Consider the following 12,895-nt stretch of genomic DNA (forward strand, 5'->3'; position numbering starts at 1 on the left):
TCCTGAATTGCTTGACTGACGAGAGCATAAATTGTTAAGAAACGACAAGCAGCTCTTCAAATGAGACTGCTGATGGCAGACTGATCCTGTGCTGCGCTGGCACTGGTCGACCCGTGGAAACGAAGATGGTCTCATTAATAATTTACATGTGCAATCTAGTCAGAAACCCATTGCCTCATAATTGGAGCGTGATGCACCGAGCCCTTATTTAATAGCAATAATGAAGCAGGGGAGTCACTTTAATTAGTAAGTCCGTTTGGGAATACAGTACTTCGGTCGTGGCCTGTACTAATCAACAGTTAATGCCCACTTTGTTATTTGTAATGAATTTCCTCTTGATCTGTTTCGAGCTAATGTAGTATCAGATTAAATTCACATTCACTTTAGACCAGAGTAGACCGTGATGCCCTGTGGAGTCCCATAGCGTATTGGTTAGAGCACTCGCCTCGCAAGCCAGAGAACCCAGATTCAATTCCCAGGTGTGGCGAAAGCTTAGGCAAGTTTCCTTACTCCACATGTCTCCGCTTATTTAGCAGTAGGTAGGAACCCGGTTGTTAGTCGATTGGCGGATCGCTTTCCGGGGATAATAATCCCTTAAAGAAATAATAATTTGGTCACTCAATCCATGACTGTTTGTGGGACACTGCTGTGCCAATTGGCTTCTGCTTTTTGCCCACAAAATATACAGTCACTTCACTTTACAGTACATCCTGTGAAGAGCTTTGAGACTTCTCAACGACGTGATCAGGCGCTATATCAACTGCAAGGATTGTTATATATCAAATTCATCGCAGGAGCAGTGAAATGACAGGGTCAATGTTGTTGTACTTACATACAGCGGTCTATGTCACAAATGCCATGGCCGGAACACATCCAGGGACATCCAGAGGCTAGGATCACGTTATCAATGGCCCAGTTATCAGTCCCATAAGTGTATTCAGTTTGAATCCATCTGAATCGTGTCCTAGGGGAACTAATTATACACCAACAGAAGTCAATGAACCTAGGTGTTTTCTCTTTTTAAAAAAAATCATTGTTAACATTCGTAAACTGAACATTTGATTTATGAAATGGACAATAAAACATGAATAGGATTAATCTTCAGCCTCGCAAATATGTTCTGTCAGAAACATTTTTCTTTTCGTTTTTTCATAGGAATCACCAGAGGCTAGAACCAGAGAAGAAGAGATCACAGAACAATGCCGGGGATCTACAGAGCTCTATGATGTGTTCTCCCACAAGTGCACAGATATTATGCTTGATAGAAAATATTTATGAGGTACTTTTGAGACCTTTGATTTTATAGACATGATATCAAATGCAAGGATTAATATTATGTTATTGAGCCCATCGTCACCGAAGCCAATGCTCCCACTGACGCTCTCTTGAAATCATCTAATTCAGCCCAAAGCAGGCATTCAGCCTGGTACCTCACTGGTCTGCCTGGCTCAGTACCACACTATACAGTGCAGTTGCCCACTAAACCATTGGCGGGGTCCCTTTTTATCATGTTTCATTCTAAAATGAAATTGAACCGCAATGGGGTAAAAGCGCACATTTTAGCAGATTTGCCATCATTGTGGAACATTGCTGTGTGTCAATTGATTGCTGTGTTCTGATTCGAAATGCACATTTTACAGTAAATCCTGTGAAGCAGTGTGAAACGGCTTCCTGATGTGAAAGCCACGATATCAAATGCAAGGGTTATTACTATTATTATTTTTATTATTATAATTATTATTATTGATCACAGCAGCGTAGATCAGAGGCCTGAAATTCCACCTGGCATTTAGCCTGTAAGACCATTTCATCTTAATATGTAAGATCATGGATATTTGCAGAAAATTCTTAAATTCAGTCTTACTTTGGATGAAGTAAAATGCTTTTCACATTTTTGCAAAAAAAAAGTTGAATTTCAATACGTTTTAAGTCAAAATGGCCTTATAGGCAAAACTAGGTGGAATTTTGGAACTTCATGACATAGGAACAAGAGTAGACCATTCAGCCGCTCGAGCCTGTTTCCACCTGTCTATTAATGGCTGATCTGTACCTCAACTTCAATTACCCGCCTTTGCCCCATATCCCTCAATACCCTGACTTAACAAAAATCTATCCAACTCAGTCTTGAAAATTTGAATGGAATTTGGGGAGAGAGTTCCAGATATTTCACTACCCTTTGCGTGAAAAGAGACTCTACCTGGAGGATACAATTTACCTCCAAATGGCTGGTAAATTCCTTTGTATGATGACCTGAACAGCATCTACAACTCTTTAGAGGTACCATTTAATTTTTGTGCCTATTCAGTTCACAATGTAAGACTTTGTTCCTTCCAGTTTCAGAGGTAAATCTCATTGAAACCAGACTAATGGCTTACATGGTTCCTGGAGACAAGTAAACAGTGACTCGTTTCCAGTTTTTGAACCTCTGTGAGGTGTAGACGGAGCTCTCTGTGTAATGCAGGCAGCCGATGCTTGGGGGAACGCACTCCTCGATCACTAGGTGCCAGTCTTTGCCTGTGTTCAGAGAGTACTGCAGCTCGATGCCGTGTGAATCCGGGGAATGACTCCCACAGCCCAGGTTCAGGTCAAATTGCAGGAAGCTGGAGACAGTGACATGGAAGTCCCACGTCTCCGCAAAACGGGGCTTACCTGGAAGATACAACCAACGACAACAACAAATTACATTTACGCAGCGTCTTTGGGGAGGACGTCCCAAAGCACTGGACAGTCAAGGATTTGCACCCGAGCTGGGGGTTGCGATCTGGAGGGGCGGAGGGCGGGGAGGGTAGGGGTAGGAGGGTGAACGAAGGCTCGGTCGAAGAGGAGGGTCTTGAGTCAGCCGTTGAAGGAGGAGAGGAAGGGGGCGAGGCGGAGGGACTGTGGGATGGAGCTCCAGAGGGTGGGGGCAGAAAGGTCTGACTGCTGATGGTGGAGCAGGCTGGGCAGGGGTCGTGGAGAAGACCAGAGTCCGCCGAGCGGAGGGAGCAGTCAGGCCGGTATGGGGTTAGCAGGTCATAGAGGTAGGCAAATCCAGAGATGAAATTCCCACAACCATACACAGGGTTCCCACTAGGATCACCCCACCGCGACGTGAAATCATTGCAGTGATCTAAACCATTACAATAATAATAATTCTCCATAATTCAGATTGTTGGATGTAAAACCCAGAAACTTCAAACAGGATTCCTCAGGAATCTGGAAGGACAACCCTCTCTCTATCTCTTGGGATCTTCCTCCGTTGAGATTTCATTTCTGTTTTTTTTAAACGAAATCTGGAATTTCCGCGTGTAGGTGGGATACACGGAATTCTCAGGTTGGTTTGGATACTCTTAAGCACGGTGATCGGTTTCCGCATGTGTCAGATATCCGGCTGATTAAACCTCTTTGACCATGTTTTCGGTCATCTTTCCCCTACCCCCAGCCTCTTCAGCTTCCCCCAGCTCAGGTGCCTTGCCAACTGTGTAAAGGGTTTTGCGACATCCATCTGACATGAAAGACACTACGTAATTTGCATTGTATTGTGTTAATTTGACAGCTCAGATGATTCTACCATTGATTACAATGAACCTGTCACCTCAGCCCAGTCATGTCACAATTACCAGACAGCCCATCTTGATTTGTGGGGTCATCGCCATTAGTGCTCTCACTGTCCCTCAGAGAATACTTCAGTTTCTGGTACCTACCAATATCAGCGCTGAAAAACAGTGCTGTGTCCTTTGAGAGGCAGTACTGGTCCACTCGACCCCCTTGAATTCTGTACCAGTTGGTTTGCAGGTCAGTGGAATCATTGAAGGCGTCCTGGAAATCAGTGAGCGAGCTGTCATTCATCCCAATTAGGACGTCATCCAAGGCCCACTGGGCACCCAGCTTTCCTGGGAAACAAAATTCAGAAGTTACAGTGTGGGTGGTATGGCACAATGTTAGGTATCAAATATCCTCCTGTCCTTAACATGGTAGAATCCCACTAGAACAACAATCCTTGCATTTTTTTTATATAGCGCCTTATCACATCTCCTCGAGAAGGAGGCAAGGGAGGGGACATGGCGGAGGGAGGTCGGGGTGGGTGGGGCAGGGAGAGAAAGGAGTTTGGCCACAGGGTGGTTTAAAGGGGTAGGATGGAATAGTCAAGGGAGGGAGTTCCAGAGGTTAGGGGTGAAGGAACTGATGGATTGGCCACTGATGGCTCTGGCTCCGACTGGTTGACGGATGAATAAAGCATTTGCCTCTGGAAGCCTTTTCTCCACATGTTTAACACTCATTATTTTCAGAGCAAACTGCACAGCAAGATCCACATGGAAGCAGTCCTCACCTTCAGGGATTTCCTTTGCTTCTGCCAACTCAATCAGGACAGAGATATCCTTCCCTGGATGCCTCGAACAATCTCTCTGCTCTTTTCTGTCAACATTATTTAAATCCTTCACGTATGATTATAATAATCCTTGCATTTGATAAAGCGCCTTATCACGTCGCCGAGATGTCTCAAAGCGCTTCATAGGATAATATAAAGTGGATTGACTGTATTTTGTAGACGAATGTGGCAGCCAGTTTGCGCAATTCAATGTCCCACAAAAAGCCAACTTTACTTGGAGGGTTGTTGGCCAGAACACTGGGAGAAACTCCCTTCCCTTTTCGAATAGTGCCATGGGATCTTTAAGGTCCATCTGAACAGGCAGACGGAACCTCGGTTTAACCTCTCATCCAAAGAACAGACAAGACTTTGCGCAATGTGTCTCATCGTTCACCTTATTCAAGGGCAGAAAAGATGTGTAGCCCATAGCTTACCATGTTACGATACACAGGCGTGTAGCCTGTAGCTTACCATGTTATGGTACACAGACCTGCAGCTTATAGCTTACCATGTTGTGGCTGCCACCAGCGAAATGCCGTCGACAGGGTTTTGGCTTCTGGAGGTAGTTCAATGGTGATGATCTGAGGGTCCAGAAAAGACATGTAATCGAGCTCCCGCAGAAGGGACCAGGTTACTCCATTGTCGTTTGTGTACTGCACAACAATGCCTACAAGTGGAGAAAGAGGCAGGATTGAGAGCAGGGTCCGCATTTTAAATTTACATGTAAATACTATAAACAGTAATCTTCGTCAGGGAGTTTCAGCCGCAGTGTTTCGAATAGTGCCACAGGATCTTTAACATCCACCAGAACAGGCAGACACAACCTCAGTTTAATGTCTCATCCGAAAGCCGGTACCTGTGACAATGCAGTGCTTCCCCAGAAATATACCTGAGAAACAGCCTGGACTGTAAATTCAAAGTCCAGGCGTGGGACTTGAACCAATAACCTTCTGACTCAGTGGTGAAGGTATTAGCAGCTGAACCAGGCTTTGCACTAACATCTGAGATATATTTTAACACTGCAAAGCACCCTGACTGGCTTCTTTACACTACAGGCGCATGAGTCAATGGTGCTGCAGCCTGCCATTCATTCCGCGCCTCCATAAAGCAGCCCTCACAAGTAGAACAAGCAGGCGTTGCCTGGGACTGAACTGGCTCTGATAAACGCAACGCCAGACAGATCCACAATAACCCGAGATGATGTTGTTGGTTGAATAGCCTCTTTGGTTCACCAATGTGACTTGGAAGTGTAGATATGTCCTCAACTCTGTGAGCCAAAGGCTAGAGCCGTTCTTACTAAACAAGCACAGCTGTAATTTTTTTTCCCCCAATTTTTTTTTGACCCAATGAACACATCACAACCCGTCACTGAGCTCCGGTTACCTTCGTTCCTGTCTCTAGGCTTGCCGCAAGAGGAGCCAAATGTTTTGCTTCCAATTTGGATGTAAAACTGAACCAACCTATTGATTGAAACACAAGCATTACAATCCCGATAGGAAGCTGAACACAGTGTCACAAATATCCCAGGCATTGGGCATATGCTGAGATATGGGATACAAAGGAGCTGGAAAATAATTTTACCTTTCACTCATAATTATTCATGGTGATATTTGAGGATTATTTTATTGAAACTATAGTAAACATGCAGTGTTTTCTCAGAGCTCTGGACCTGAAATTGCTCAGTGAACAATAGCCATTTATCTAATCACGTAATGTCTTCATGGCACAGATCAAGCATAAAAACAGATGTAGATCTAACTAAATCTCATCCATCTCTAACACCATCAAATGGTACAGAGTTTCCAGGTAACCTGATGTTTGTTGTATCCAGACTTGCGGTTCTGGCTTCTCTTCCCCCAGATCCGCTGTAGTAGAGCGACTTCCCATCATTCAGGACGCCACAGCCCGTGCCAGTCACTCCCCCTGTCACTCTGGCCCAAAGAGGGCTGAGCTTATCCTCAAAGCGATCAATCATTTCACTGGGGTTTGGCACGGTCGGTACACACGTCCCCTGGTCAGCTATGAGCAAACAGCACGACAGATGGAAGGTCAGAATGCAACTCATTTTATATAATCCTTGCATTTGATACAGCCCCTTATCATGTCAATGAGACGTCTCAAAGCGTTTCACAGAATATACCATAAAGTGTATTGACTGTATATCTCGTGGGCAAAACTAGTGTCTGTCATTATGGAGTTTACTCCTTTCCTTTTGATTTTGGACAAAGTAGGAAAAAATGAAATAAAAGAACTAAACACATTTTATAAAACTACACCAGCAACACAACTCTGATATTTTAGTAATAACAATAATAATCCTTGCATTTGATATACCACCTTATCACGTAGTTGAGACGTCTCAAAGTGCTTTACAAATGAATTGACTGTATATTTTGTGGGCAAAATGCAGCAGCCAATTGCGCTCAGCAATTAAAATTATTAATTAAAAAGTAATTCGCTCCAGTGGATGAGTTGGTATCAGCGTAGGTTCAATGGGATGACTGACCTCCTGTTTCTATATTATGATACATTCATTATACCACACCCACTGGTATGATACACAGAGTGGGTCCCTGCCTGACCCACAGCATCTTCTTGAAATAACGGTGGCTCATTCAACAGCATCAATTTATTGTAGATTCGATTAACATCGTGCAACTTGAAAGAGCGGCTTACATTGTCTACAATTATGCTGCTCAGTGCTTCAGTTACAGTTCGGTTGACTTAATGGAACTAAAATTGCACAATTCAACAGGGAATTGCAACCCCGTAATTTGTGCAGATGAGAGAATTAAAACGCAGAGCGAAAGCAGCAACGACGACAACTTGCACTTGTATTATTACCCTTCACATACAATGACGTCTTGGAATGCTTCAAAGTGGCAATTAAACATATATCAAAGCGGGGCTATGCTTCATATTATGGGGGCAGGGTCAGCTCCATTGATCCCTTCCCACCCAGATATTTCAGGAATTTCCATTGTCCGCAGTAGGAACACAGGGCTGTGCTTGGCTGGTCGGGAGAGTGCCTTGAACATTGATATCAGTGTCAGTGAATGTGGCTTAAGAACCGCTGAAACGTGGCAAGTATTTTTTTTATCCATCGTCATGCGAAAACAACAAATAACTACGCAATTATCACGTCCTTTGAACAGATTCAGAATGTATCAGGATCATTGGGAAAGCATAAGGAAATACTCCAAGGTCTAGCCCTGGTAATTATAAATTCAATAGAAATCTCTTTATGTTTTTACTTTAGTCTCGGTCATTTCATCACAAATTGGTTTAAATGATGTCTTTAGGCTGGCTATTTAATTCTCCATTCTTAAATGAAGACGAATGTGCTTCCGGTGCCTCAGTGCTACCTTGAACGAGTGTTACTTCACTATCCTTTTGCTGAAGACCAAAATGCCAGGTAGTCTCGTGGGCTGATCTCAGCAATGCTCCACAGAACAATGGCAATGGCGGGTCCGGATTTAGCATTGCACAGATGGTGAGGTCCTAGGTTCAATCATTCCACTGTGGGCAGCTGCTAGGGGGAATCAAAGCCGTGTGTTCGCAGTTGTGTGAAACAACCCTACGGGACTGATCTAATCATTTGGATCCAAAAATCCTAGAACAGTGCTCAATCCCAGAAAGGGCTCAATTAGCACTAAATCCCCAGGTCGGCACTGATCCCCAACACACTGCAGAATCCCAGGACATTGCAGAATCCCAGGATCTCAATCCCAGTGCTCAATACCAGGAAAGCCTTCAATCTCAGGAGAGCCCTGAATCCCAGGATAGTGGTAAATCCCCAATAAACACATGGAGCAGAAAGTTGGTCTCAAATGAAGAGTAGGAGAGCCATATAAGGTCCTAGGCTACATTATGAGCATAGCTACCTTAAACTCCTTCCCCAAGAGAACCTTTCGCCTGCATTTGATTTGCTCCAATTCACCATTTCTATCTCAAGGGAAGGATATACAGCTCAGTGGGTGCTCTGCAGACCTGCCTAGCCTTGGGAAAATGCTGCCTTAGCTATGACTCCCGTTTAATTCATTATAAACTTCTAAATCTAAAAGGCAGTTAACATGATCTCACCAGTGTAACCAAGATCACAGAAGCAGACCCCGGAAATGCAGTCACCATGTCCACTGCAGTAATTATAACAAGGTTCAGAGATATATACTTCATCCAGGCCAAAGGCAGGAGCACCCCTATAAATGCTGGTCTCCTGAATCCAACGGAATCGGGTCTTGCTGTAAGGATGAGAGAAAACAAGAAAGTTTGCAATATATTTAACAATAATAATCATAATAACCCTTGCATTTTGTGTAGCGCTTATCACATTGTTGAGTCATCTCAAAGCCCTTCACAGAAGATACTGTAATGTGAACTGACTAAATATTTCTACTATATGTCTCTGCATATCTCTATAAGTTCTACTTTGCTGCTTACATATATGTTACCAATGCCTCTTCGTAATTTTGAGGACTTGAACCACAAGATCACATAATTGGTTGGATGACGAAGGCCCTTTGGCCAATCTGATCTCATCCCTCCAGGACACCCACCCTACCATTTCCTTATCACTGCATCAAGTTGCATTTTAAATGAATCTAATCTAGTGTCCTGGCCTCAACCATCTTTCCAGACAACCCGTTCTAGTCATTGATTACCCTCTATGTAAAGAAACTACCCTCTGTTTAAAGAATTACTTCCCGTGTAAAAAAAAATCAAGCTTTTTTAAAAAAAGAACAAGTTCAGCTCTGTAAACATCTCGGAATTTAGTGCCCTAATCTCCGAATTATCCTTGTTATCCTTCTCTGAACTCCTCCTAGGACTTTTCTAAATGTGTCCCAACTAGCACTGGAGTTATTTTCACAGTACAGGAACATGGTAGCTCTCTGCGTTGTTTTGATCTTCAACTAGATTTGTTTAATCAACTGCTTAGACTCTGCTACATTTCCATTCTTTTGTTTGGGCAAATAAATTATTCCTTTCCGTACATACCTGGATGCAACGGATCTTGGGATAATGACAGTAATTCTTGTCCAAGTTTCATAGTCTCCTGTGTAGAAAACTGTTGGCTCTCTCAGTTCCCTCGAGCTTCCTTCACAGCCTTTAACACCCGGAGACGCGGGGTAACAGCCTTCCTTTACCAGTGACCAGGATCGACCAGCGTCGTGAGAATATTGGAGGAAAACGGGAGTGGCACTGCTGAACTGGCGCTGGCACCCAATGTTTAGCTGAAAGGTTACAGATACAATCAGGTGAAGGAACCTTGACCAAAAAGGCACGAAAACAAGGGCATTTGTTTTTGGGAAGGAAAGGGGGAGGGCTGGGGGAGAATGAAATAAACTGCTGATAAAATATTTATTTAAGCATCCATCCCGCTAATTAATCACTAATTAATTATTTAATCGATTGCTAATTAATTGGAGTTGAGATATAGATTGGCCGTGATCTGATAGAATGGCAGACAGGCTCGAGGGGCTGAATGGCCTACTCCTGTTCCTATCTTCTTATGTTCCCATAAGCTTAAAATTGTTGGCAAAATTAAATGCGCTTTAATTGTTGGCATCAGAGACGTGAAAAACATCTTTTTTCTGCGACTGTCAAACACTGCCCAACAAGTAGTGAGTAAGCTTAAAAACCCAGCAAGATCGAGTAATAAAAAACAACTTCACTGGGATTCTATCGATCAGACAATCAGACGTCATTTTTGCCCGATACATTTTGGGGAAATTTATGGGGCAGCAGTGAATCAGCTGTTGACCTCTCAAACCTTTGATTATTCTACAAGCTTTCAATTATTCAGCTCTTACCAATTCCACATTGATCAGAAATTCTTGTAGGGTTCATTAAATTTAAATTGCCAACACCCTGACCTACACAACCCACAACTGGGATTTCATTATAAGAGGAATAAAATTAGACAGAAGTGTATACCACTCCCCTCTTCAACCTCTCTCCCCAGTGCATCAAACCAACAAAGACAATCCTAGCTTTCCTTCTCTGCTGCACTGCAGAATTGAATCTTAACAAGAGGCCTCGTAAGGATCAGAGAAAATTTGCGGCACAGAATGAGACCAGTTGGCCTATTGTGCCTGTGCTGGTGATAGCGAGCTTTGCTGCTTGGAGCTAAATATTCTAATCCCATTCCACTGTGCATTCCCCACATCCCTTACCATCACTGTTCTTCAACTCGTCATTGAATTCCCTTGTAAATGCTGTTATGGACTTGTCAAAAAGTTATTTGCGGTAAAAAGAAATTCTAACCTTCCCTTTTTGTCCTCTGATGCTAATTGTCAGTATGTGCCACACCGATCAGCTGAGGTACTTTCTCTGTCTTATTTGCCTCATCAAAACCATTCACAATTTTGAAAACTATCATTACGTTCCCTTTTAACCTTCGCGACTCCAGCAAAAACACTTGAGACTATTCAAGTCATAACCATAACCTGTCACCCCTAATATTGTCTTGGTAAATCTCCGCTGTGCACTCTGTAAATTAACTACTTGAAAATGCCTTGTACGCATTTAACACCAACACCCTGCTCACGGTCAGACTATGTTGGTCACGGGAACCAACACAACTGATTTGTGTCTAGCTACACCATTACTATTACAGCACTCTGGCCAGATTCTGGCTCACATCCCTCGAAACATAGAAAATTACAGCAAGGACGAAGGCTATTCAGCCCATCATGTCTGGCTCTTTTAAAGAGTTGGCGACTGTCTCTTTCACTGACTCACCTACCAGTGGAGATAATTCGGCCCTCTTGCCACGATCAAAACCCCTCATAATTTTAAAGACTACAGGAACTGTATATCAGGGGGAAGTCCCGTATTTTACATTCTTTGCTGTGTGTCTGGCCATAGAGTTCAGAGTTCTTTTAAAGACACAGTCCCATTTACATGCTCTTTTCCCTGTAGTTTAATCCTTTTTAGACATCAATCTAGTTCCCTTTTGAAAGCTAATATAAATTCTGCCTCAACCACCGCTCCTGACAGGGGAATTCCATGTCTAACCAATCTATGGGTGAAGAAATTTCTCCTAACCTACACATTTGCTTGTTTGCTAGCTATCTTAAATTGAAGCCTTCTGGTCAAAGACTGATCTACTAGTGGAGACAAATTGTCTCTCTTGACACTATCAAAACCCCTCATTATCTTAAAGACTACAGGCACTGGAAATACCAGGGAGAAGTCCTGTATTTTACATTATTTTGCTGTGTGTCTGGCCGTAAGTATCGGAGTTCAGTCCTGCTGCATATGAGAGGAATCTAAATTACCAGAAAGGCTTCTCATAACCACGATGCTCAACCTCGTAGGCTGAAGGGTTAGGTGAACCCACAACTTTCTGTCCCCAAGCCCAGTGCTTAATTGACCGAACTACCTTGGGTTGTGAACATAAAAGAGATATTATCATTATTATTGTGATTATGTGAGTAAGACATAATTAATCGATATTGTTGCAACCCGCTTTTCCTGAATCAGGAGGATTTTTCTTCATGAGTGATCCATAGTTTAGGCTAACTTTACAATGCAGTGCTGGGGGGTGCTCTGCATGCGGTAATCACCGCCCTTCGGAAGAGTCATTAACTGGAGGTCCTGTTTCTTGGTTTAGGTGGATGTTAAAGGTACCACAACATGATTTGGAAAGAGTTTCCTCCAGTGTCCTGGCCAACGAGACAGTTCCAGTAAGAAGGAGAAATGCCACAAATACCTTGAACTGAAGTAAATATCCAGGCTTCAGAGACAGGTCTCGGGTGACGGCAAACCGATCCCCGTCAGATTTGCCAAACACCATGGCCGAGTGGGTCATGGCGCAGAACGTCTCATTGCTGCCCATTCCTTCATTGGCCAACATCAACCAAATGCTCAGCTGGCTCAGTGGGATATCGTAGGAGGATGTGTAGTCCTGGAATGTGAGGGAAAATCAGATAAAGTAACAAATGGTAAGGACCAGCAGTAAGCAGGAAGCCGGTTGTTAGTCAATTAGCGGAACGCTATCGGTGTAATAATCCCTTCAAAAAANCAATAATTTGGTCACTCAATCCACAACTGTGGGACACTGCTGTGCGCAATTTGCTGCCGTGTTTCACCCACAAAATATACACTTTACGGTATATTCTGTGAAGCACTTTGAGACGTCTCAATGACGTGACAAGGCGCTGTAGTAAATGCAAGCATTATTATTATAATAAATAATATCTCTTGACACAATGAATCAATATTGTGCCAACTTTGCTGAATCAGGAGGAATTTCATGAGTAACCCATAGTTTAGGTTAACTCTCCAATGCAGTGCTGGGGGCTGTGCTACATTGCTGGAGGATTGCCCTCCAGAAGAGATGTTAAACCGAAGTCCAGTTTCCGGTTTCAGGTGGATGTTAAAGATACACAACACTATTAGGAAAGAGTCTCTCCCGGTGTCCTGGCGAACAATCCCTCCCAATAATAAAAACAATTACTCATTAACTTCATGGCTGTTTGTGGGTAACTGTGGTGTGCCAATTTGCCATGTTTGCTTACAAAATACAGTCACTTCACTTTACCA

General features: G+C 43.3%; 1 protein-coding gene across 1 annotated transcript in view; it reads right to left on the minus strand.

Moving 5' to 3' along the window:
- Positions 1-12,895, minus strand: part of reln (reelin) — a 178,251-nt gene that overhangs the window by 39,346 nt on the left and 126,010 nt on the right. The window contains exons 28-36 of the mRNA XM_007890885.2: positions 12,063-12,257; positions 9,344-9,579; positions 8,432-8,589; positions 6,160-6,367; positions 5,732-5,808; positions 4,857-5,015; positions 3,684-3,872; positions 2,376-2,649; positions 833-973 (exon numbers count right to left, since the gene is read on the minus strand). Of these exons, the coding sequence (XP_007889076.2) occupies positions 833-973; positions 2,376-2,649; positions 3,684-3,872; positions 4,857-5,015; positions 5,732-5,808; positions 6,160-6,367; positions 8,432-8,589; positions 9,344-9,579; positions 12,063-12,257 (1,637 nt within the window). The remainder of the gene's footprint in view (positions 1-832; positions 974-2,375; positions 2,650-3,683; positions 3,873-4,856; positions 5,016-5,731; positions 5,809-6,159; positions 6,368-8,431; positions 8,590-9,343; positions 9,580-12,062; positions 12,258-12,895) is intronic.

The sequence above is a fragment of the Callorhinchus milii genome, unplaced genomic scaffold (assembly GCF_018977255.1).
Source record: "Callorhinchus milii isolate IMCB2004 unplaced genomic scaffold, IMCB_Cmil_1.0 Scaffold5, whole genome shotgun sequence".
Taxonomy (NCBI): Eukaryota; Metazoa; Chordata; class Chondrichthyes; order Chimaeriformes; family Callorhinchidae; genus Callorhinchus; species Callorhinchus milii.